General features: G+C 43.4%; 3 protein-coding genes across 12 annotated transcripts in view; 2 read left to right on the top strand and 1 right to left on the bottom strand.

Annotated features, from left to right (window-relative positions):
* Positions 1–2,723, top strand: part of LOC148884938 (RIMS-binding protein 2-like) — a 28,869-nt gene extending 26,146 nt beyond the window's left edge. For all 8 annotated transcript variants that reach the window (XM_089020428.1, XM_089020426.1, XM_089020427.1 and 5 more), the window contains one exon: positions 1,593–2,723. In XM_089020428.1, coding sequence (XP_088876554.1) covers positions 1,593–1,817 — 225 coding nt within the window. In that variant the 3' untranslated portion in view covers positions 1,818–2,723. The remainder of the gene's footprint in view (positions 1–1,592) is intronic.
* Positions 2,724–7,892: 5,169 nt separating this feature from the next.
* LOC148884937 (transmembrane protein 132D-like) lies at positions 7,893–22,639 on the top strand. 2 transcript variants are annotated; one of them, XM_089020481.1, is made up of 10 exons: positions 7,893–8,119; positions 9,443–10,304; positions 12,463–12,609; positions 13,930–14,104; positions 15,164–15,307; positions 16,061–16,269; positions 16,877–17,051; positions 17,229–17,342; positions 17,428–17,619; positions 18,821–22,639. In XM_089020481.1, the coding sequence occupies exons 1-10, from the start codon at positions 8,050–8,052 to the stop codon at positions 20,228–20,230; spliced, it is 3,498 nt and encodes a 1,165-aa protein (XP_088876607.1). In that variant the 5' UTR covers positions 7,893–8,049; the 3' UTR covers positions 20,231–22,639. The 2 variants fall into 2 exon arrangements, with proteins under 2 accessions (XP_088876607.1, XP_088876608.1); XM_089020482.1 differs by lacking the exon at positions 7,893–8,119 and having other exon boundaries at positions 9,621–9,738; positions 9,839–10,304; positions 18,821–22,631.
* Positions 22,640–23,733: 1,094 nt separating this feature from the next.
* Positions 23,734–26,932, bottom strand: part of LOC148884936 (transmembrane protein 132C) — a 38,777-nt gene continuing 35,578 nt past the window's right edge. For both annotated transcript variants that reach the window (XM_089020483.1, XM_089020484.1), the window contains one exon: positions 23,734–26,590. In XM_089020483.1, coding sequence (XP_088876609.1) covers positions 25,559–26,590 — 1,032 coding nt within the window. In that variant the 3' untranslated portion in view covers positions 23,734–25,558. The remainder of the gene's footprint in view (positions 26,591–26,932) is intronic.

Raw genomic sequence — 26,932 nt, 5'->3', positions numbered from 1 at the left:
GACAAGTGCTTTAAAACACTGAAAACAAAAACACATCGGAGGAAAACAAACACACATTCTCTCACACATACACACAAAAGCATGTCTTTTTCATTACGCCTCCATTTTTTATGACTCTTGATATGTTACCCGAACGAGTGGTTTTGTTTCTCGGTGTATGTTGCACACACACATCAATCTTATTTTCCAGTTCTGTTTGAGGCCAAAATTACTCGCATCTGAACTGTATTGTTACAAAATTAACAATAAAAGACATGAAAAGGCAACCAAATTGGATATTAAAAACCTTTTGGCGCTTTCTCTCACTCTCTCCGTTGTTGTGTGTGTTAATGTTTTCATTGTGGTGCATTGTGGTCTGTGGGTTTTTTTTTTCTGATGGTGGTGACTTAACGCTGCTACATTTACTTCCTTTTTGTTTCAACCTCCCCCAAACTCCTTCCTCCCCCGCCTCGCCTCTCACCCCGCTTGTCCAACAACATGTCGGGAAGCTTCTTATTCAAGTGAATGGGATGCGGCATGTCAACGGAGCCATTTTTCAGCAATCGTGGCGTAAAAAAAGTGTTTCACCAATGGCCGCCTTGACAAATGTTTCATCTGTGGGGGCGATAACGGCGGGGGTGGCTCTCACTGTGTGACCATGACAAGTGAGGACACTGAGCATTTCGGGGGAATGCTCAGGGTTAGCTACATGGAGGAAAACACCACCATGGCAGCGCATTGGGCTAGCGATTAGCATTTGAGCATATAAAAGCTCCTAAAAGTTGATTTAATGTTAATATTAGCTTGTAATATTCTAACCTAACACATGATATGGCTCATTTCAAATAAATATACTCATTCAAAACTACTTGTTGATGTTTGGCACGGTCGCTTGTTACAAATCACGAGTATGCTATAAGTGAAGACACAGTTGTTTTCTGGAGAATGCTCAGGGATACCTCAATGGAAGAGTACACCACCACGGTGGCACGCTTAGCTAGCGATTAGCATTTGAGCATATACAAGCTTCAAAAGGTGGATTTAGCACAATATGGCTCCTTTCAAATAAATATACTCATTCAAAACTACTTTTTGAAGTTTGGCACGGTTGCCCGTTACAAATCACGAGTATGCTATAAATGAGGACAGTTTTTTTGTCTGGGGAATGCTCAGGGTTAGCTAAATTGAGGAAAACACCACAGCGGTGGCGCGTTTAGCTAGCGATTAGCATTTTAGCATAGCTAAAAGCTTCTAAAAGTTGATTTAGCATGATATGGCTCTTTTCAAATAAATATAGTCATTCAAAAGTACTTTTTGATGTCTGGCACGGTCGCCATTCTAAATCTCAAGCATGCTAGCTTCATTTTCAGCTTTTATAAGTCATCCGCAACCAAATGTGAGTGTGATTGGTTGCGACGGAACTGGTTCCAGCGACAATTATAGACAAGGAACGGGTAAAAAATGTTCCGGGCACAATAGATATCTCTGTAAATATGGTATACATATCTTCAAATGATATGTATACCTCTCAGAAATCAATGTGTGTTCCCAAGGATACAACTCTCTAGCATCCAACGCTACCTTGCTTCCCTCCCCATGGCCTCTCTCCTCAGATCACGCCGGAAGCCCACGTCGATAACGACGTGACACCCGTTCGCGCGCCGTCCCCAATCGTTCGTCCTTTGCTGCCGGGCACCATGAGACCACTCAGTCCCACAAGGGGAATCCCAAACCTTCCACTGGACACCGTCAACGCTCAAGATTTGGCCAACAAGAAGAAGAAAGGACTCCTTTCTAAGGGCAAGAAGCTACTCAAGAGACTGTCGCCTGCCAAATAAAGAGCGACGTGGACAGCGTAGCTTCCCGTTGAGATTTTTTTTTAGTCTCCAGGACTGGACGAACAAGACTGAATCTGGTTCAGGTCCCCTATGATCCAAATCACTGACATTTTGTGTTAGTGCCAAAATCAAGATGGAAGCGTCCACAAACAAAAAAAAACCAAACAAACAAAGAAAAAATATGACTGTGATGTATTTTAAATCAAAAGATTGTTTTCATGATGTCTCGTGAATTTTTGTTGTTGTTGTTGTAAAAACAATTACATTCTCTCATACAGGGTACCTGGTAACGCTTACATACGTTGCGCAGTATATTTCAGATGTGAAAAGTCTGAGAAAAAAAAGACAAATCCGCAAGAGGATCTATTTTTGCAAACCGACGTAGAAATCCAGAACGTAAAGGGCTGCGCCGCTGTGGGCGTGGTCACCCTTGACTTCAATCACGGGCAATCGGAACGGCTCCTTTTGATGGCAGAAGGAAATTCGATGATAACAATCAAGGGAATTCAAGCGAGTATCTTCCAAAACGAAACGTGCCATCATTTGTGCCAAGGCGTAGGTCAAGCGTCTACGAAAAATAAAATCCAAAGGTTTTATTCAATGCAATATCGTCTAGCGGCGGCGGAAGTACGTATATGTGCCATTGAAAATGTTGATCGGATATTGAAGAGCTTTTGGAGCACCAGGCGAGCCTCTCAGTGGCCTTTAGCACAAAAAAGGGTTTTTTTTAATTTCCTCTTTTAAAGGACAACCGACACCTTCCTCCATAATTTGTCAAATCACTTCAAATGACTTCGACGGAGTGCATTTTACAAAGATTCCAGCGCATATTTTACCTTTTAAGACTCACGCTGAATATTCATGAAGTTGTTGTTTTCCAGTTGATGACGATCATGGAGGGAACACCCTTGATGCCCACAATGCATTTTGGGTACTTTTTTTCCTTTGAAAACGACGTGTTGATGGCGAAATTAGAAGGAAAACTACCCAGCGGACAAATCAGCCCATTTGCAACGGAGCTTGGGCGCCATTTTGTGCATTTTCTGGGCGCTACATTGGAGTCCACACAGCTCGAATTGATACGGAAGGACTTCTTGAATGGATGGCAAACATTTATGCTTTCCTCTTCAGAACTATTTGAATCATATTCATAACTGGATGAGTGACAAGAAAGCATCTTCTCCCAATCTGAACTCTCTGAAGCCATTGTTTTGATTCTGGAGCAAGGCAGTTTGTGGAGTATCCTGACGTGACGTCACGAACAAGGGGGCGGGACTTTCTGAATCTCGCCAGTTCCGAGTTCATTTTGTGGCAGTTTTGGGAGACTTTCAGTCATTTTTATTGTTGTTTTGCATTTGACTAAAAATATCAGCCTGCGAGTTTTGCCTATTTTAGATGCTATAAAATGTTTTTCCGATGTCAGTTAGGAAACAAAAAAATGGTGTCGGTTATCCTTTAAAGTCATATCACATTCGTTCGATTCATAATTATAGGATGACATCATTGTATTTAACAAAAAAGGGTCATAAATGTTGAAGTGCAAATCATTCAAATGTATTGATCTCAAGATCCAAACAAAAGTCAACTCATTGTGCAATATGAATTCGTTTACTAATAGATTGGTTCCATCTCACTTATGTGGCTCATAAATGATCAACAATAAGAGTTTTAATAATCCGATGATGTATGGGTGTCGTTGTTTTGTACTCCATCTGTAGATCATTTTTTAAAATAATGTTTCGAAAACAATTTATCAACATTGTCACGGTGTCTTTGAAAATCAGATGTATATTCCACCGTATGTGCTATCTTCGGAATTCAAGTTGCGGAGAAAGAAAAAAGAAAAAAAACACAATTATTGGGCAGTATTTATGGTGATTGTGTGGGTGTGCATGTAAAAAGAAAAAACAGACTTTTATAAACTGAATAAATTTGATATTTTGTAAAATATTTGTGTTTATTTATCTAAACTGTCTTATTATTATTATTATTTTTTATTTATTATTTATTTTATTATTTTTTGTTGGCTAGTAGGCAATTAGCGTGGTCCTTCTAATAGTCTTAACGGATATGGTGGCTATTTGATTTTAGCAACATTTACACTGCATTATAATAATAAAATAATAAATATAATAAAAATCAAAAAATTCAACCATTGATTCAACTAAACCAAACATTAATACTTTTTCAATTGATACCATACATAAGATATGTATTAATGATGGTATAGACGGAAAGTCTAATACGCAGTTGTAAATGGTAATTTACAAACTTTGTTCCTCACCGTGGAAGCCTGGAAAGAGTGCAATTTGTAATTTTCACCACATGATGGCGATGTATCTTTACATATTTCATAGACTGGCAATCAGTCGACACTGGTTAACTGTTTGGGCATGGATGTTAAGTAAATTCATACATACATAAATAAATAAAAGCCTGACTATCCATGTATGGGAAAAATACACAATAATTAATTTCATAAAAAGTCTTTCTACACGTGGATTCAACAAATACCACCATTCAGGGTGTACAGCGTGCTTGTAACCTGGTGAGGATATCCATCCATCCATCCATCCATCCATCCATCCATCCATCCATCCATCCATCCATCCATCCATCCATCCATCCGTTGGATATCCATTAGCTAGCTAGCTAGCTTTCTATCTATTTAATTATCTATCTAATTACAGTCCTTATGGAATGTGACTCCTTTCAAACAGCAATTCTCTCCGGCCTGCGACTCCATTCCATCAAGCTATCAACGACCATCACAAAGGTCAATAAAACCCCTTTATTATACAGTGCAGTGTATTTCTTTCATTACAATACAATTTCACATTTATTTAAAATAGAATACGGTATATTGTGTGTAGTTTTAAGGCTTATTTAGTCGAAAATTATATTTTATGGAGACCTGGGAACAGATTATTCTCATTTTAATGGTTTCCTATGGCAAATTAATTTTTGGGATACACATTTTTCGTCTTACACACTCTGTCTGGGAACCAATTAAGTGCGTAAGCCAAGGTCCCATTGTACTTCCGGGTTGAGTGAACGCTGGTGTGTGTGGCTACCACTGCTCACCCACAGAAAAACTTATCCTGTCACTGTAAAGTGACCTTGAATGTTTTGAAAGGCGCCTGGAAATTAAATGCATTATTATTATTATTATTATTATTATTATTATTATTATTACCGAATGGAAGAGCATTTAACCGTTCTTCTTGTCATTATATGTTCCTGGCATACAGTATACATATACACAAAAAATACCTAATTTGTCGTACGTATTTTCAACCTTAATCAGTGCCAAGTTCAGAACAACCCTGCAGTTACGTTTTAGTCCTCTGGAGGGCAGCAGTGGCTTCCCCTTTGTAAGACTTTAATAACCACGATGACAATAACAAGCAAACACAAATGTAGTTTTTCCTTGTCACCGATTAGCTACCACCCCTTTTATAACCCGTCATCATATCTCCTCCGAGGGGGTCAAAGTTCAAATTCTTGCTCTCCATCACTCACCTACCCGCTACCCTCCACCATCAGACAGAAACATCCATCTTCCCGGTGCCCTTTCTGAATATTTCAGCGAATCGCCCGTTTCGGTCTCTCTAGCGGCAACGGGGTCGTTTGATTACGGCGGGTGACGTCACTCTTTCCAAAGCTGGAATTTATTTGTTTGTGGTGCGGCCTCAAATTAAAAATGAAGTTATGAGGCTAAGCAGGAGCTCCGAACGCCACCCGTACTTTGCATGCTTTAATGACTGGACTGTTTGCTTGCATAATGTATGTTACATTAACCCCCCCCCCCCCCCCGGTGCTTCTATTTCATTTTAAAGGCTCTCAGGGTAAAAATAACCTTTTGGGCCACCACTGACCTCCTCCTTCGGCTGCCTTTCTTGTATTATTTGCCTGCCGTGAGCATTATTTTGACCTTCTGGTGCATTGGAAAACTTCACGTTCATGATATTGTTTCATTCCAGCTCCTGGAATGAACACCGGGCGCCATCGTGCCAGCGTAGCGTGTACAGGATGTTCTGGAAAAACAAACGACGGAGCTGTCAGAACACATTCACACGTGTAAATATGTGCATATGTTGCATATTTTCCCGGATCACTGATTCAGGCCTATATATGTCACAATTTGCAAGATGGTGGGTGGAGTTAGACCCCCAAAATGCAGGCAGGTGGGAGAACAGTCATCAGAACAGAAAGGTCCAAAGTAGCAAACAAAACCAGGAGTTAAAACATGGTCGTTTTTTTCGGCGAAAACACCTTACTATATACATGGTCGTTTTTTTGGGCTAAAAACGCTTTACAATACATGATCGTTTTTTCCAGCGAAAAACGCCTTAATATGCATGGTCTATTTTTTTGCTAAAAAGGCCTTCTATACATGGTGGGTTTTTTTTCACTAAAAAACGCCTTAATATACATGGTCTATTTTTTTGCTAAAAAGGCCTTACTATACATGGTGTTTTTTTTGGGCTAAAAACGTGTTACTATACATGGTGGGGTTTTTTTCACTCAAAAACACCTTACTATACATGGTCGTTTTTTTTCGGCTAAAAATGCTGAACATCTGTTTCTGATTCAGATTTGAGTTTCTCTTCTATTGTATTGTCTCTGATTGTGCAGCGCGAACAGGATAATTCAGCAAATGCTTGTTGATGAATGAGGATGACGGTGGCCCGCTAGTTCAATCATAATTTCTCACCCAGATTACTGGCGCTAAAGGTTAATGTAGCGGTTAATCATACAAAGGACCTGCCTGTGAACCGGACCACGACGACGATCCCGTCATAGTTGCCCGTGTCGGCTGCAAGGTGAAAAGCTCCTTTTTAAGAGTCTGTGACTGGCTGAACTATTAGTCAGACATTTTTCTTTAAACATGACTCTGGTGCCTTCTGCTCGACTTTGGCCCAGAATTTATTTGGAATGTTTATTCGCCAAAATTGCACTTAATCCAAAATTGTTGTTTTTTGTCCATACTGCTGAACTTTTTGTTTTGCCGTGGCCTTTCAATGTCTTCCTCCTGCTGCATTTATTTTTGGGGGTTGATGATCAATGTTGAGAGAACCGTGGCGATTCTGCATTGTAAGGGAAATTACGCTCAAATAAAAAATGAGGATGTGAGGTGGATGTTTTTGCTTTGGAATTTTAATTCCGTTGCATTTATTAACCAGGTCAAGGAGATTACCTGGATTCAAAATTAAAGGGCAACCGACACCATTTTTTTCTTTCCCAACTGACATCCGAAAAACGTTTTAATAGCATCTAAAATAGCCAAAACACGCAGGCTGATATTTTTAGTCAAATGCAAAACACCAATAACCAAAACTACTTCAAAATGACCTCGGAAATGGCGAGTTTCAGAAGGTCCCGCCCCCTTGTTTGTGACGTCACGCCAGGATACTCCTTCACAAACTGCCTTGCTCCAGAATCAAAACAATGGCTTCAGAGAGTTCAGATTGGGAGAGAAGTGCTTTCTTGTTACTCATCCAGTTATGAATAAGATTCAAATAGTTCTGAAGAGGAAAGCATAAATGTTTGCCATCGATGAAAGAAGTCCTCCCGTATCAATTTGAGCCGTCTGGACTCCAATGTCGCGCCCAGAAAATGCACAAAATGGCGCCCAAGCTCCGTTGCAAATGGGCTGAGATGTCCGCTGGGAATTTGTGTCAATTTCCACCTTCTTGCGTTCTTGCATTCCCTTTGAATTTGAACTAATGACTAATGGTCAGGTGACCTAATATCTCAACACATCATCATCCTTTTCAATCGTTTCAATATCGTCATAGCCCGCAGTTTATACCTGCGGCAATCTGTGCCATCCCATCCTTGCGGCATGGGCCATGATCCCATTCAACGTCCGCCGCAGCGTGAGAAGCGTCGGATGACATGTCGATCAAATTGAAAGTGAGTCGCGGAGAAAAGCACTGATCCCTTTGACCTCGTGTGCATTTCATTTGCTCGCAGCTCTTCCTCCTGCACCCACGTGGTCCCTTTTTAATCTGACACGCTGCACATGTTTACTGATTTGGGCCATGGGAATGTTTTTCGCGTGGCGCTGTCCAGACGTGCCGTCTACTTCTTTCTCTTCTTTTTTGCAGCATCATTTAAACTGCCGTTTTTATTTTGTTTTTATAATAATAAAAGGAAACTCCTCATCCATCTAAAACTGTTTTTTTTTTTTAAATTTGTTTTCCACAGCAGGGATTCCCTTTTCAAGATGGTTAATGTTGTCCTCCGTTTTGCGTCTCTGGGGATGATTCTTGCTGTGCTTGCTGTCGTACGAAAAGGTAAGTCATTTATTTGGATGGGAATTTCATTTGCATGCGCACGGCGATTTGGTAGAGTCATCATTTATCGCCACTTGAAAAATAGGCTGGATAAAAAGTGATTTGAAATTTGAAATTGCATCCATGTTGTGATTGTTGTCAGGCTTTTTTGTCATGGTTGGACCACACGAAGACTTATTTTCCCCCTACCCCAAAAAAAATGTATTTCAATTTTTTTCATCATCCATCATTATGCGCTGTTTGAATCATACGATGGTAGCCTAGCAGCACAAAAAAAATCATTCTTCAATGAATATTCTACAACAGGTGTCAAAGTCAAGGCCAGGGGGCCAAATCCGCCCCGCCACACCATTTTTTCGGCCCGCGAAAGCAAATAAATATAACGCTTGTTAACGTCTGAACCAAAATTTCAAATTGTCCCACGTAATCCACAAAAACAGTCATTATTTTTTACGTCAAATTTGAAAACTAGTGATTAATTATTTGATTGAGTTCTATGTAGTATATAATATGCGGAGATGACGAAACATTTATATGGTTTCCCAAAATTCATAACGACCCTCCAAGGGAAACCGTAACTACGATGTGGCCCGCGACAAACATGAGTTTGACACCACAGTTCTATAATAATAGGAGTTTGTTTTTCTTTTCTGTGAGGGATCGTAACATTGAACAAATGAGAACACTGTCTAGGGTCATGTTGGAGGAAGTTGATGTCCATCTCCTGTCCACAGTCAAGGAGTTGTCAAGTGAAGCAGAGGCTACAAGTTACTTCCTCAAGGAAGTATAAATTGAAAGTCCAAATTGTCCTCATTTCTAGTCATTGAAATGAAACTGATGTGTGAGATCATTTCTTCACATTCGGTTTCAGCTGATTTCCCGTTTCTGCTACTCAATTTCCTGTTTTTCTCACCTGTTCCATCTCGAGTTGGATTTTTCATTGTCGTAACAGCATGAGGGATGGTTCAGTCTATTGAGTAGCATGAACTCATCACCTCCATCATTCCGACACCCAACTCACCTACCTACTGTCTGCCTTTCCAAAGTTCCAGTTGTTCCAGCCTTGTCACTGAAGAATTATTTTCTGCCCAAACGGTTTTAAGTTCTTAAAGTCAAGTCAAGTCAGCTTTATTTCTCGCTACACTCGTCTTTCTAAGCATCCTTTTCTGTAGACCACTGCTTTTGTTCGGATCTCCAGTCCATCCAAGAGCAATCATTCACTCACACAATCTCAAAGCCACTAAATGGAAACTGAACCCACCAAAAGTCAGACCAATGCATCAGGACCGTCACATTTTCTATTCTTTTTCTTCCTCCCAACAGATGTCGCAAGCCAGCAGATTCCAAAAGAGACCTCAACTCCACTACCGGTTTATCCTGCAGTCAGATTTCAGGTCCTCAAAGCTGATCATGTGGTTCTGAGGCAGGATAGTCCTGGACCCCAGAGGAACTCCAGTCTGAAGGCTCACACATGGACTTTCCTCATCACTGATCCGGGACCTGGTTTACCCGAGCCGGTTCTTAATGCTTCTTACGGTCCACTCAGTGTGGACGCTCCCATTCCGCCAGAGCTGCTGCTCACCGGGCGTAGGATTGTGCCGGTCATTTTAGGCCACCAGGTGCGTTCCGCCAACCCAGTGGTCAAGATCCTTTTCAACATGCCTCCCGAAGTCGTCGACAATCAGGAAAAGACTGAAGATGGGGCTCATTGTGTGACAGCTTACGCCTTCTGGGGGACGAGAGAAGTCCGCGGGGCATGCCTGGTAGCACCAGACAGTTTCTGTGTAGCAGAACTGAAGCCTGAACCGGCCTGGTTCAGTTCGTCCCCTCGATCCGGCAGCAAAGAGGCGGGACGAACCGAAGCTGTGAAGGGGTTTCAGAGCAATCCGGTGGAGATCTACTTCCAGAGTCGGATGGAAAAGACAGGCCAATGTACACCGCAGGACAGTCTGCAACGAGTGGCAGTTGGGAGGGTTGGGGTCCAGCAAGGGTCGGGAACACCCATGAGAAGGATAGGGAGTGTTCATTTGCTTAAAGCCCTACCGGGTAATGCGACCTTTGTTCGTCTGAAATTAGGGGCCGCTTTAGTCATCCAGGCCACTTTCAAGCCCGTGAAATCCAACGGCATTGTGACTTTTTCCGTCTTCTTGGCAAGTACCTCAACCTTGGAGAGTTTCACACTTCGGTAAGACGCATATTTGATGTCTTTCTTATGACGGAGCACATCATTGGCATTTGATTCACTGACGTTCCTCTCTCAACAATGTCTCTGGTTATTTGACTTCATGAATTATGTATCTTGTTTCACGGTGCATGAAAACAAACATCATTCCTGATCCTTTGGGTAAGAGCAAAGGTAATACAGAATAAAAACACAGAGTGCAATCTGTTCAAAGTTTCTGCCGGCAGCCTCCAGGCACACATCATTCTTGCAGAATACCGATGAGAGCGCTGTGTGTTTGCAAGCTTCCTCATTCGCCCGGTTGTATCCGTTCGTGATCTAATCCGTGATATCGCGCTGCAAATGCATCGAACATAATCTGCCGGGAAAATGGAGAGACATGGGAAGATACCGTATGCGTGTTAATCCACGGAAAGAAAGTTAAACCCGCACTCGTATCAGTACCACTGACTGTCTCCCGCATCGGGCTGACCGAACACAAACACACTGACCCGGTGACCTGATGCAGCTCAGCGTCCATCATTGAATGACATTAATATGATTTGGTCAAGTGACGCTGACCCCTAACCTAAATCTGGGCCTGTTTTTCTCCCCCCTTCCCGTGACGATTTAGAATTCTATCCTCTTCACCTGAAATCCCTTTTAAAAAAATCATTCCTACTGACAGTACAAGTGAAGTCGCTCCGTTTGGGTCAATGCTTTCAAGTCCTCGTATGTCTGACCCAGTGCCACATCCAAAATGAGATTGGCCCCAGAGTCCCACACTTAAATCCGAGTGAAGGTGTGCTCGGAGGATCTTGGCGAAATGATTGATAGGTCCTGGGTGAAATCTGTGCTTCACTTCATGACTTTGGCTGAAGATTGAGTCTTCTCCAACGGGACTTGGCCAGATTATCTGTTGGCCCTTGATTGAAAATGAATCAAGAGGTTAACCCTGAAGGGAAGAGATGATTTGAGTCGACTGTGAGGATTAAGCCCATGCATCTGTGTCCCGTTGTATGTGCAGGCATGTCCGTATCCGCCCGTTAGGGTCTGCGGGATGCGTGTACGCATGCTTTATTTTTAATCTTATCATCAGGCGCACACTTTACCTGCTGTACGTCTGATTGGACAGGCATCGCGTTGTTAGCATGGGATCGGAACAAAAACATTTAGTTAGTTTGAAAAACCCTTTGCATTGGGGAAGTAATCATACAAGGTCTGCCATTGGTAGGACCACCTGCAATCAGCTATCCGGGCGTTCTACAGTATGAGATTGAAACTTGCACGGTTTGTGTCAATCCAACAATAGCGTATGTTGCTAGCACCCAATGGTGGCTAGGAACTTTCACTCCAGTATGAGAAATTTTGAGTCATCAAGATGGAAAATTGAAATGAAAACAATTTAACAAACACTGCGATTGGCTGACAATCAGTTCAGGGTGTGCCCCGCCGACTGCCCAAGGACAGCTGCGGTTACACAGTCAGGGTTTGCTATCTGGATCAATCTTCTCAGACACCTTTGGCCCATTTTATTCCCGTTATAGTCTAAAAAGTTTTGGAGATGTGACAGAATTGAAAGTCTTCAGTCGCACAGAGGCACAGTTCCTGAAAAATTTCAATTACATATTAAAGTTATATTTGCTGGCATACATCCGATCATGAAAAAAACAATTTGTATGTCGGACACACTGCATTAAAGTGCTATATGCAGCACATTTGCAGTATACAACTGTATGTCATTTTTCCTAAACTTTTCCCAGTGCCCGCGCCGCATATTGATTCTCAAATTGATCTCAGCCCTCGTCTGGCGTGCTCTGAAATGTCAAGCGTTTATATGTCCATTTCAGCGTTATAACCGAACTGTAGTTTGTCTGTGCCCTTGACCCAGCCTCTCAGTTAATTGATTGTTCCCTTTATGACTGTTTCAGTGCAAAAACATTCGGAGTGTCAGATAGACCATGCAAAAGTTAAAACTTCTTATTTCGAGGGAAATAATTGCAAATGCAGAGTTTTTTTCGGCAATCACAAAAAAAACAATTCCATTTGAGTCCGCCCAAAAATCTGGACCATCTGGAACAGCCTCGTTTTGACCGCCGCAGCCTATTCTAGTCATTTGTTCGTGTTCCTCACATTTCCTGTTCCTGTCCCTCACATATTGGTCTTTATTTATTTACTGCAGCGCGACCTTCAAGCCGGCACTGTCGTTTCGTGCCGTCCGGCCCAGTGACCCGACACTGTGGGATGTCAAAGCAGAGCCCGGCAGAGTCGTCATCCCGAACACCGTCTCTATCGTCTGTAGGAGGAAGCTTGCAGTTGCGCCAAAGAGGTTAGTGCACTACATTTGGATTGCGTCTTCACGTATGGCATCAAGTTAGTGTGAAAGGTTAGCGCAGGGTACGATCGAAGCATATATAATACACGTACCTTTTACGATATCGGCTATAAAAGAAAGATATGAGGGTGTGAGTAGTTATAGAGGGATGTCGCAACCCGAGACACATTGGGGGCATTGGCGCATAGTACAGTAAGCAGTTTTTATATTGTTTAGATTTATTGGTTACTTGCGTACGGCGACCTTATCAACACCTTCACAAATCCCGACGTGATGCAAATTTTCGTGAACTTTTGTTAACGTTCGGACCCTTAATCAATTTTATGGCTAAAAATAATGATAATGTCAACATAAAGACTTTGCTGATCGGGTTCTGAAAAACGGATGATTTCTTTCTTTCACCCAATCAGAATCGATAACGAAGTAAATCGGATTGGTGACATCTTGAATGATTGTTTGGGGATCTATTTTGTTTATTATTTTCACGTTGACTGGTAATTACTGACTATGTCTGAAAAATCAATAGCGTTATGATGATGACACCATTGACTCCTATAAAGTACGTCTCATTTCACACGCTTTATGATGAACTATATCACAATATATGTTGACGTTAGCGCCTCCCGTTCCACAACGCGCATCTCCGTCCGGCAACCTCCCACCCTGGCGGACCGAGCGGGTCGACCACCCACCGTCCAGTCCGACCCACTTATCCGTAATCATCCATAATCACGGATCCGTTATCCAGGCTAAAGCGCTTGCACGTTCCAAAAGGGGGGCGGGTGGGGGTGTGGGGTGGATTAGAAAGGACGAGATATTCCAAGCTGTGTCCGATGTTCCGGGCTCACCAGAACAACCCTCCCCTCCCATTCCTTAAACACCCGCACACACATTCGACTCTCAAGTAATATGAGGGTTTGACATCTCCGACCTAATCTAAGGATTTCCAGGAAAAAGGGGGCAACCCTCCCACCGCCGTTCCATGTTCCTGTTTCCCAATCTCACACACGCTTACTGGCGCAGACATGAAGACCAGTTTTAGCCAAGCAGCAATTATTCCAGAAGATATATATCACCTTATAAAAAAGGCTTATCGTACAAGAAACGGCGTGAGTTGATGAACGCAAAATCCGCCGACGGTTCAAACGTATTTCGCTTGAGTGGTGTTAAAAATGTCGCAGATGTTGACTTGTTTAACCTTATCCAACATCGGCGGATTCACAATTTGGGGTTTATTTTTGTAGAACACACTGGCAATGGTTTTAAAACCCAGTCACAAGTATCTAGCATCCGTTTGAACATGACTCTCTACAGCAAGAATCTTCTGGAAGTTCTCCAATTGGACCTTGTGGCAAAAGATGTCCCTGAACTGGTTGAGACTCACACCATCTCCTGGAGACTGGATCAACCGGGGAACATTAGGGATGTGGGCCAGATGCGGATCTACACAGCACAGAAAGACTACGTGGGACTCGCCCCTCTGGTTATGGTAAGAAGTGTTTGCATGCCTTTGGTTTGTCAGAAATGAAATAACAGGCCGATCCGAAAGGACATGGCAGAAAATGTAATCCAACATTTGCAAATGAGGTGACATCGGTTTTGAACTCTAGTGCTCTAAAAACCACACTGCCTATTGCACTGACGTTGCTTTCCTGATTTTTTTGTCCTAGCCCTGATCCACTGGCTTATGTTTGGGTCAGTGTCATGGGCTCTAATAGACCATGTCTTTTTTTTTTTTTGGGGGGGGGGTCAGCAGCTGTCAAACCGAACAAGCTCGGATTTTAAAGCAGGCGGGCAACATCTGCCCAGTGCCGCTTGATACTTCAGTCCAATAAAAAAAAAAAAAAAACAAATGAACAAAAAATTGCTGATCAGCCTTAGCTTCTTAGACACACCGTTTAAAATAAATTAAAACGGGCAGAGATCGTCTTAAAACGGAAAGTGGCCGTAAATCCACGTCGAATGGGACTGGTCAAAAGTTGCAAACTAAATCCAGATCAGCTTTTCTTAAAGGACAACTTACAAAGGCTCATATGAACCCTAGCGGGTGAGAAGCATCGATAATCTTGACGCGTAAAGTGGCGAACAACTTCCGGAAATTAAAAATTTAATAGTGTTGGGATTTTGGATAAGGTAGTGGATTCATGAATAACATTGTATTACACATGGTTTGTCATCCAGGTGTACACACATGGCTAAGATTGTGATCTAAATTGCAACGTGCTACCTCCATTTAAATGGTTACATTAGCCTCAATATAAAAGAAAACTACTACTTTACGCAATATCCTTGAATTTCTGTGAAATGATGACACATCATTTGATGACTCAAAACTGTAAAGGTTGTTTTTTTCGCATTTGGTGTTACAAGAGCTGGACGCTCATCCGTCCAATGCCAACGACTATCAGGGGCAACTTTCCAGATTATCGTCATCACTTTTCAGAGACGCTTCGCCCTAACGTTTAAGAACTGAACGTTTAATAAGCTTCGTAAGCAGTTCCGTGATGTATTCATTCATTTCGATACTCATTTCTCCATCCCTCTCTAGAGCAAAGATATTTTGAACACCGCCGGACTGACGGGCAAAGTGGTTAAAGTACCCGTGAAAACGTTCGCCGTGGACGCAGACGGTTCCGTCTCCGATATAAGCGGTCTAGCCAGCTGCAGGTCCACCGACAAAGAAGTGCTCAAGGTAAGAAGGAATCCAAGAAGTTGACTTCGCTCAAAAAGTCATACCCCCTCTCTGCTGTTTCCTCATTTTTTAATTCCGCCTGCCTCTTTTATCTTCCCTCTCTGCTGGCGCTACAGACTATTCTCCAGTCTGGTGCCCTCCCAATTACCTCCGTGGAGCCCACTGGTTTGTTAAGATAAGTGAGGCGGCGGCGGAGGAGATAGGCCTCCAATCTTAAATAAAACACACCAACTGCCGCCTTGCACCTCATTGCGCTTAATGGCCGCCACGCCAATGCTACCAACCAAGAGTTTTTGCGGTCGTAAGATCGGGCTGATTTACATTACGTCGCAGTTGAATCAAGACTCCGGTGTGTAATTTCTTGGATGATATTTGGCAACGATAGAGATAAGGACACTTGGTAACGACGGATATAAGCAAGTGAATAGAAGTTGATCGATGGAGCGGGAGAAACCACTGCGACATTTAGTTCTGGGTATGCAATAAGAATTGTATTTGGTACCTTCAATTATTGATACGCAATCCACCTGAAGGCAGAATCGATGGGTTTGTTTCTGTGCAAGCTGATTGTACAATCAGTGGGGTATGGAGGACGGCCGTGTTCAAAATGGCTGTCCTCAATAGTCCACAGAGTTTTCTTATGGCGCATCTTTCGTTATGCTTGAGCAGAGAAAAGCTGCGTCTAAAAATGCCGCCAAAACAGTTTGGAAGCACTAAAGTAATGTCTTTATATTCCTACTTTTGTTTTGATAGGTGTCCGAGCGCTGCGATTTTGTATTCGTCACCGGCAAGGAGTCGAGAGGGAAGAGTCGGGTGATGATTAACTTCACGTACGGTTTCCTCAGCGCGCAACTGGAAATAAGCGTATGGACGCCTCGCTTGCCGCTTCGTATCGACGTGGCGGACGCTGAGCTCAACCAAATCAAAGGCTGGAGAGTCCCCATTACCAGCGGCAATCCTAAGTAGGGCAATTTATTCATCTATTTATTAATTTTTATATTTTACTGGAGTAGTTTTATTCTGCTCTTGTGCTTAACCCTCGCTCTGCTGATCCTGAAGAACTCCCACAACATTGACCCTCTGAGTTCAAACTTTGTTTGAACTAGTCCACATGCGGTACTAGACCGTCAAAAAATATTCATGTGGGGCGTTCATGGCCAGGATGCAGAGGAAGTACATATGCCCCCTAGATAAAAGTTATCGGATCAATCCTCGTCCGTATAGTCGTTGTTTTGCACTCAATACGAACGATAACGCTTGTTTGGTGACCCGTTTGCATTGTACAGTGTGCCGATTGAATATTTGGGTTGCTCTTCACTTCCTGGATCACTCGATACTTTGCAGTCGACTACAACCAGGTCCCAAAAATTCAAAAATACAAACATTTCTATGCCAGATGACAAAGAAAAATTGGTTCAGGTCGCTGCGTACCGAATGCTCGTGTGAATGAAGCAGAGTCAGGTAGTAACTTAAAGGACAACAACATTTTTTGTTTCCTAACCGTTCCCTCGTGTCGGTCAGTTCCATCAACCATCCCATGACAATACGAACCCGTTTGCCGTCTTTCAGGCCGACGTGGAATAGCGAAGAGGAGGAGGAGATGCGCAAGGGCAGAGGTTGCATGCTTCAGTATCAGCACACCACACTCAGAGTGCTGACGCCCTTCGAGGCTGACACGGACGCACCGCCAGATTTGATCACAGGGGCGAAACCCGTTGATTATTTCCTGGGTCCCGATTGGCAGGTAAAACTATTGAGCTGAAGCGGACAGTGGATAGTAGATTTCGACAATGTTTGGGTAGCAGTCTTCAGAATGTAACCCGGGGCAATCCATTGCACATTTAAAAAGGATATAAGCAAGGTGGCCTGAATGGGAAAAATCACATTTTAATTTGAAAATTTTCTGTGGTTGGTTGTTTAGGTGGACGTGACCAATCTAGTGCGCTCTTCTCTAAAAGTGGCAGATCCAAACGTGGCCCGTGTTCAAGATGGAGAGGTCCTGCAGGGTCGAACCGCGGGTACTACGACAGTTCAAGTGAGACATACCAGGTTTTATGCAACAAATCCATAACGTGGACTGTCATTTCTTTTTCAAATGTGATATTTATTACTTTCCGCAGGTGATCTCTCCCCTCACATCATCAGTCCTTGCCGAGAAGGCCATCAGAGTGGTGGATGAGAAAGTAAGCGTGACAGAGTTGGGAGTACACTTGGTGTCTGGACTCTCGCTGTCCCTGCAGGCCAGCCCTGGAAGCGGTGGCGCTATTGTTGCCATGGCAACTACCCGTGAGACCACCACACGGCTCAAACAGGCAAGGAACTGGAAAATTCGGACACTCCAAGCATAAAATTGTCTCTCGGTTTGAATCCCACTTTTCATTTTCCAGCGGGGAGGGTTTGCGTGATGTTTGTGTTCTTGGGTGGGCTGCGTGTGGCTATCCAAAGTCCAAAATATCGATTTTAAGCCTGAGTGGTTGTTTTTTCTACGTGCCCATCTTGTATTTGACAGATGATTCAGGTTTGTACCCAGCTACCCCGTGGCTACAGAAAATCTCATCCCGATGTGCGTCAGCCAATAAAGTCTGGGGACCATCAGTTTCTGGGGTCACATTGAGACTAGATTTTTTTGTGACCAAATCACTGTAGTTTTATCATCTGTGAAGGTCGTCAAAAAGCTTTAGCCAGCATTTCAAGGTCCATAAGTCAAATGCAAAACTGAAAAAAAGAAATGACCCTATTCCTCGTAATAGCCATCATCATTCGCAAGCAGAGGAATGATCAACGTAACATTCGGCGCACTTTAAACCTGTCATGCATTATTCACATTTTTCCAGCACTGTCATTAAAGTCCTCTGAAATCAAGAATTGAAACGCAAATAAGCACTCGCCGGGTAGCCTGTTGTGACAACGTCCTTTGGGGGATGTCGAATCACTTATGTTTGCACTTTTATCTCACGGGATGTGAACACGCCGCAGTCACAGTCACGACGATAAGCGACGGCTAACGTGCTGTTTGAAAGCTCGCCGGCAGATCGAGCCGTGGCCGGGTGCCCATTTTCAAACCAGCTTGTGACGCGTGCGTCGTGGCAGCAATTAGGCAGTCTATTGCCGCAGGAGCAACGGCTCACTGTACTCCTCCGCCCATGTCGATGATAAAGTGTTCGAAACACAGAGCCACAGATGACCGACAAACCGCGTCCGCGATGGAAAGATGATAACGACGGACCCCGGGTGATTCATAATGTATTCAAATCAGAAATATAGGCTATTTCTGTGGCTCCCCGCTGTCTCGTATTAGCTACAAGGAATAGGCCGTCGTGTATCGATGTCAAAACATTAGGATCAGCTCTTTAGTATTCTGGGCCAATGACTGGCTAGCTGGGTGGCACACCCAAACATTCTGCATTCGAACAAGTTCCGGAACCGTTGCTTCTTTCCTGTAGCGAATCAAAGAAAAATCAAGGTCCAAAGCTCAGTTATTACCTAGTTTTTTGTTTTCTTCCCCAACGCCAGGAAGCCGCCGTCAGTTGCTGGGTCCAATTCAGCGACGGCGCCGTCGTCCCCTTGGCGGTTTTTGAGCGCAATATCTACTCCTTAACAGTCTCCACCCCAGATGAATCTGTGGCTACTGTTCGCCGCACGCCGCAGTCCACGTTTGTTGTGGCGCGAAGTGAAGGCCACGGTCAAGGAGCGGTAGTTAAAGTGGAGTTGAGGATCTGCGAGGAATGCCAGAAATCGAAGAGGAAGAGCAAGCTGGCAGTCGGGACGGGTTTACTACGGATGAACCTCCGGGGTGGGATCCGAGCTTTAGACAACTTTGGGAAAGACAACAGTGGCGATTATTACAAAGGTGCTTCGGAAATGGCGGCTGAGCTTAAAACAACAGCGACGTCACAGCTAGTAGTCACAGATTCAGATCAAGAAGGCTTCAGGATAGGACCAGAAACGACCGTCGTGACTGGGTCGTTGACCAGAACTGTGCAGTCGCGTATCGCTTGGACTGCAGGGACTAGCAAAACGACACAAAGTTCAACATTAATGGACAATCCCACTCCAGATGTCGAGGTCGCAAGATCACCTACCACTGCCAGACCTGCTAACACAACCACTCGCGATTTTGGTAAAGACGGCCGAAAGAGAGGCATTGGCAACATGCTTGACAATCCAAATTCACCCCCAAACAAAGACATCGCGAAAGCAGATGTTTCACACAAGAAAGAGCCTCCCAAAACCAAATCCCCCAAAGTCATTGAGGGCGACCTCATACGTACATTCCGCTCCATGTCCGACTTGGAAATCGGCATCTATTCCTTGGTGGGCGTGTTGTGTATAGCGATCTTGGGCTTTTTACTGAACTGCGCCTCCTATCGACTCTGTTTCCGCAACGACAAGACCCCTATACAAGCCGGACCGACACCCAACGGGGACGCAAAGGATCATAAGCATGACTGGGTGTGGCTAGTGAGTAACCATCCGCAACGTGCAGCTTCGGGCGCACCGGCTCGTGGGTCAACGCTGACCCGCCGCTCTGCGGACGCCAAGGGTCACCGCGGCATGGAAAAAACTCTCCCCCCCGCGGTCCCTGCCGCCAGTATTCCTGAAAGAACTGCCACCCTGGGACGTAGCAGAACCGGTTCCCAACAGCAGCTCCAAAGAACCGTCGTGGACCCTATGCCGAACCGTTCGGCCACCTTGCTGGCCAGACCTCACCGTAACGAGCCTCTCCATTCGCCCACCAGTAAGAGGAATCAGGTCCAATTCACCACCTTCACTACGCTGGACATCAAACACTTGGCTGCGCTAAAGAAGAACGGTGCGGGCTTGACTTGGACTGACCAGCAGCAGGTCCCCCCTCACGAGTCACAAATGCCACTAGCAGAAATGCCGTGGCCTATCGTCAAACCTCTCGGGCAGCCCCAATGAGTTTTCGGGGGGCTTCCACCAAGTCCACAGAATCATTTACAGGCAGATGGCTGCTCTAAATGCTAAATGGCTGTTTATATACTTACACCCTTGTGAAAATTAATTGCTCCGCCCTGTTATTTTGGCATCAAATTGATCGGGTTCAAGTCTGGTGAATTGCCAGGCCAATCCATCACAATAATGTCCTTCTGTGCAAAGAAATAATAATAATAATAATAAAAAAGTTCATTTCTAAGCGGCTTTCAAAACTCTCCAGGACACTTTACAGTCACAGGATATTTTTTCTGTGGGTGAGCAGCGGCAGCCACATGCGCCAGCGTTAACTCAACCCGGAAGTTATTTCATTATTAGAATGAATAAACAAACCTATAAATAAATACATAAATATATATTAACAAACAGATACATACATAAATACATAAATTAATACATATATATGTATAAACAAACAAATGAACACATAGACAAACATAAATAAACACATAAATGAATAAATAAATAAATAAATAAGCACAAACAAATGTACTTAACTACGGCTGGTTGGTTCCCAGTGTGTAAGGTGAAAAGTTCGTCTTCCAAACATTTCTTTCCCATAAGAAACCATTAAAATGAGAATAATCCGTTCCCAGGTCCCCTAAAACATAAATTTCTATGAAATAAGAAATCGGCGGTGTTGTATCCATCTCATTGAAGAATAACTGATTTATAAGCAAAAAACTTCTGGTATGTCAGGACAGATGTAGTATACTGGGGATTTTAAAAAAATAATGTAAGATAATTATTATTATTGTTATTATTAGACTTGTTTTTAGACTCCCGAAACCTCCTGTGGACTTTGCACGACTGAGCAGAGAAAAGATGCAACATTTGTCATGTTAGTTTTTCTGCCACCGCAACACCCAGCAAATATTTATGGAAATGAAAGTATGCTATGCAAATATAATCTTCACTGGGTTTTATAATTAACTTGGAGGGTGAGGTTACCCCCCACACCCACCCCTTTTTTTGTTTTTCCCCAGCGACACTGATTATATTGTCGGCAATGCTTATTGTCTGAACGACTTGTCTCGATGAATGAAAAAGCAATGCATATTTGATTTTATATGGATATGTAAATAGGTCAGGACAATTTTATATGGACATGCAAATAGGTCGAGACGCCTTTTGTATCTCACATACGATCATTTTGAAAGAAAAAACTGTCACGTGATCTCATCCAAAACTAACCGGCAGATGTACAATATTTGTTGACATTTACTTTCACTCACACACACATTGTTCGAAAAGCTTTTTAAACGGTGGGCGGAGTCACCGGCACGAAAGCCCCATCGTCAATGATTCGGATTAATGAGCTGTGGCGGCGTGATCAATCAGTGGGATTTGATGATTTAATTACTGCCAAATGGGATTTAAGGATCAAGTCATAATTCAGTTGAGCCACTATAATGGCCCAAAACAATTATACATTGAAAGTATATAACGTAAAAACAGTATTACCGTATTTTCCAGACTATAAAGCGCATCGGATTATTGAATGACATATTTTTCAACTTTTCCATCGATCAAATGTACCGGATTATATAGTACACCTTTAATGAATGACATTTAAAAATATTTTTCCATATACAGGTAACATTCGACTGACGGCCAGCTCAACTTACAACCACCCTTACTTACGACCACGAACTCCAGACCCTATTTTAAAAAATTAAATTCTACGCCTCGCACCGCAACACGCTAGCAGGCAGGCAACGTGGACAACAATTTTGGCCAGCCAGCCAGCATCTCACGCTCGCACAGCAATCGACCGTGTGATGGCACCAGAGGGGGGAGTTTGCCAGTCGTTTAGCCTCTGAGTCTCTATTCAACATTTTGAATGGATTTTGACTTACGACCGCTTGGTCGGAACGGATCTCGGTCGTAAGTCGGATGTTACCTGTAATTGTAACAAAAGTTGGCTAGCGTGATGCTAACACCTAATGCAATATGCTATGTAGACCGTCAAACGGAAGATGTAGATTGTATGACACTTGTGATTTGATTAAGAGTATACATTGAATTTAGCTTCAGAGAATGAACCGGGACAAAAGGGAAATGCTGCCCCCTCATGGAAGGGGAAAAAAACATTGCTCGAGGTCTGACTCACGCTTTATCGGAACTACCGAACACATTTGGGAATGGCGCTCCACATCATACTTTCAATTCTTGACTTACGGCCGTTTTGTCGGAACGGAACTCGGTCGTAAGTCAGATGTATAAAGCGCACCGGATTATAAGGTCCACATGAAGGCTTTTGGGCACGCCTTATAGCGCGGAAAATACGGTACTTTGTAAAGTTTGTATTATTGTACAGGTATATTTTCTTGCACGTATTTATATCATTATGTACAATAAAGTCCTAAAGGTAAACTCACGTTTTAATATGTCTGTACTTTTATACATTTTTTGGGTATCACACACACTGTACGGACTCCACTCGGTGATCTTTTAAAGAACATCCCGACTGCGCACACAACATCTGCTCGACAATCTTTGGGAGTCTTAATTTATATCAAACATGGCCACCGGCAATAACTCCACATCAAGGTGTCTTCATCTCGCAAGTGCATCGTGTCTCCGTCAAGCTGGTCGGGATGCTGCCGGTGAATTATTCACGGCCCGGTGATGCGCTGAAGGGGATCGTTTGAAAATGTCGTGGCAGGAAAAGCAGACGTATAATTGATAACAGGCATCCGGTTTACGGGTGCAAGTTTCTTCGAGAGCCATGCCACACTGAAGTTTAAAAAATAAATACATACATTTGACTAAATTCCCTAGAAAGGGCCAAAAAAAAAAAAAAAAAACGAGAACAAAAGTAATCAAAAAAACAAATACATACAGAAATAAATGAATATTGCTAATTGATTAATTCATTACCACACATGCAAAAATTCACTTGAATTCCAGGACCCCCCCAAACAATCCACATTACTAAATTCCCAAGAAAGGGGGAAAAAATAAATATAATTAAATAAATATTGCTAATTCTGCTAGCACACAAAAACTGATCCTGTGACTGTAAAGTGACCTAGAGAGTTTTGAAAGGCACTTCTAAATGAAATGTATTATTATTATTAATAGCTAGCTAGCTAGTAGCCAGCCACGCAGACAGCTATATAGCTAATAAATCACCAGCTAAATAGCTAGCTAGCCACCCATATAGCTAATAGACAGCAAATAGCTAGCTAGCTAGCTAGGTAGCCAGCTAGATAGACGGCTAGCTGGATAGCTAGATAAATAAAAAGAAGTGAAGAGAGGAAAAAAAGATAAACAAAGCTAAATGGGACGAAAGAAAGTATGTGATATTTTTTTGATGTTTCAGAAAAAAATTAATAATAATTCATAAATAACTGCAACACAAAATAAACACTTTGTCTTGCAAAGGAAGCTCCAAATGATATCAACAATCAAAATACTGTCACTTGAGTCAAAAGAGAGTTTCAAAATTACAGTGAGAAACGCTGATCTCAATGCAACTTTTTTAATCCTCAATACGGGCGGGATGTAAACAAAAAAATAATCATCATAATAATAAAACAAGGCAATCATTTCTGATCCATACATAACTCCAAACACAAACACACACACTTGAGCAACAGGAAAGAAATATTTTGCAGAGGAAGCATGGAAGCAGGATATTTCCACTGGAGCAGAACTTGATAGACATCCTAAGCAAAGGTTTGTAAACAAGTGCGATAACTGGGCTAAAAAGGTAAAAAGAGATTAAAAAAAACACCTATAGGAGGAGCTCTGAAGCAGAAATAACATATAATGTACTCTTTTTTTTAGGTGGGGGTGTAGATAACACTGTCAGACAACCTTATACACAGCGATGAAAACTTGTATCTGAGATTAACAGAATATTTACACAAAGTGAGATGACAGAGAAGAAAAAAAACAAGTCAAGATGACCACAAGATAAAAAAAGATCATAAAAAACAGTTATAGATAAAAAAAATGAGACATTGTTACTTCGTTAGATTTAAATGAGGTGAAAGGAAATAGAAAATAGAGGACCATAAAAAATTCAAGGAGGGTAAGAAACCTTCGACTCTCAGAAAAAAAGAGTTAATTCCTAAATTATATGAGTCTGGAGTTATCTGAGCTCGAAATGAGGGCAGCTGTCCAAAATACAATGCAACACATAACATATTGGTTTATGTCGCACTTTAAAGGACAACCGACGCCTCTGGCCGGACAAGTAAGTGTAAAATCACTTGAAACGACTTCGACTGAGTGTATTTGACAGAGATTACACGGCATATAGCTTTGTTTTACCTTTTAAGACTCGCGCTGAATATTAAGGAAGTCTTGTTTTCGAGTTCATGACGATGCCTACCGTGACGTCACGGAGGGAACGCCCCTGACCGAGAAAGCGACACAAAATGCATTTTGGGTACTTTGTTTGGTCTGAAAACTTGGCTCCCGGCAAATTGGCTTTTTCATATTTATTATGTTTGTTAAAGTCATTCTAAGTGCCTTGCATGCTGGGTCTGAGAGGACAGTCATTTCATCTGTGTTGTATGTCATACATATTAGCATATTTGACAAGAAAGCTGACTTTGAAATTAGAAAACACATAAATAACGCCATGGTGAATCGTTGTGTGTTGCACCAAGACTGCTATTTGATACTAGTTGACACAAATTCACAGCAGACAAATCAGCCCATTTCCAACGGAGCTTTGGCGCCATCTCGTGCATTTTCTGGGACGCCTCAAAATGACACGGAAGGATTTCTTTAATCGATTGCAAACATTTATGCTTTCCTCTTCAGAACTATTTGAATCCTATTGATAAGTGGATGAGTAACAAGAAAGCATCCTCTCCCAATCTGAAGCCATTGTTTTGATTCTGGAGCGAGGCAGTTTGTGAAGGAGTATCCTGGCGTGACGTCACGAACAAGGGGGCGGGACCTTCTGTAAGTTGCCATTTCCGGGGTCATTTTGAAGTAGTTTTGGGACACTTGAAGTCATTTTTCTTGGTGTTTTGCATTTGACTAAAAATATCATCCTGCGTGTTTTGGCTCTTTTAGATGCTATAAAACGTTTTTCTGATGTCCGTTAGGAAAGAAAAAAATGGTGTCGGTTGTCCTTTAAGCAACGCCGTCACGTTCACATTTGGTCTTTTTGAGGAAACTCATCGCTCGTCCCTTTTTCTCGCCTCCGTCGCGGGTCCAAAGTTCGTTGCGCGACGTTAGCTCGACTTCCTTGGACTTCCTTCCCTTCTTCATTCATGAAGTCATTCGGGTGAGTTTCATGAACATTTTCACCGCGACGTTCTTCTTCTTCTAGGCGACGTTCTTGACGGCGTTTTCGTTCAACTTTTCCATATAGTTCCTCAGATCCTTGGCGTCGCCAAGCTCGATATCAGGACAAACCCACTTGATGTCACTGCTTTGCATGAACGCTAACGGACTCAAAACGGGACAACCGTTGGTGGCTTTGATGTTGGAAAAGGTGGTAAATGTCACCCTCTTTCTCTTGGTGGTGGGCGAGTTTAACGATTCACTTCGAGGATCTCGACATCCTCCGGCGTTGGCGTTCCCGCGCCGGGCGCTTCCGTTTATGAGTCGGCTCCCTTCCTCGGGTTGATCCTGCTGCAGGCAGCGTCCTTCCTCTTGACCCAACCAAACCCAGTGGTGGGAATGCGGCACGGTCTCCGCAGCCTCCGAGGACGGCTGCTTGCTTCGGTACTTGTACGTGTAAGAGATGCAGTTGATGAGGAAGACCAGGATGGCCAAGCAGAAGACCCCCAACAGGGCGTACATTCCGATCTCCAGGTCCGTCATGGCTCTTCGGGCGGGCAGATCGTCATCGGAACTGCGGCTTCGCGGATGCTCCATTTGCTCCGGATAATCCGAAGAAAATTCACTTTGGATTTTTTCCCCGGTGCCCGCGGACAATCGGCCACCGTTGACCCTGACGGTCGTCGCTCCGCGGTTAACGAGCCCCGTTTCCGCGTGGGACACCGAACCGCCGTAATAAGGTGCGTCGGGTGGCGTACGGCGTTCTCCCGAACGTTTATGGAGCTCCTCGGGTCCCCCGAACCTCACCTGAACGTTGGCCGTCCCGGCGGCCAAGCCTCCGTGCTTCTTTCCGTTCAGGCACATCTCCGCCATGCTCATTTCCACGCGGACGAGCAATCCTTGACCTTCGCCCTTTGCCACCGTGACCGGCCACCTCCGAGACGGATTGCGCCGCACGGCGACCACCTTCTCGTCCAGCGAGGTGGCCGTCAGGGTGAAATGGGCCGGGTTATAATTCTCAAGTGGGGTCATTGAGCCATCGCTAAACTCCAGCCAGGCGCTAATGAAGGACTCCTAGGGCGATCACAAAGAAAAATGGAGAAAGAGTTAACATCTGTGTAAGCTCTCAGTGGTACAGGAGTGGTGCATCGATGAAAAGGTTTCTTCAGTCGTCATCTGTACTTCTTTCAAGGTGTCGGATGTTTCGCTTCCCATCCAAGAAGCTTCGTCAGCAAACTAAAGTCTTACTGGTAGTTTCGGCCCTATATATATATCCCTACTGTCCACACGTGGCGGTGCTCACAACACACGCCTGAGATCGTTACCCCATAGGCTTAGTTATGCTGATGAGGTGATATCAGAGCAAATGGGGCAATCAGGCCAGCCGTAGACCATAATCAGTCAGGACAATAGAAG

This window comes from Hippocampus bargibanti, linkage group LG18 (assembly GCF_051943395.1).
Source record: "Hippocampus bargibanti isolate YZ-2025 linkage group LG18, ASM5194339v1, whole genome shotgun sequence".
NCBI lineage: Eukaryota > Metazoa > Chordata > Actinopteri > Syngnathiformes > Syngnathidae > Hippocampus > Hippocampus bargibanti.
The sequence above is the reverse complement of the archived record's forward strand: the minus strand, read 5'-3'. Positions and strand labels throughout refer to the sequence as shown.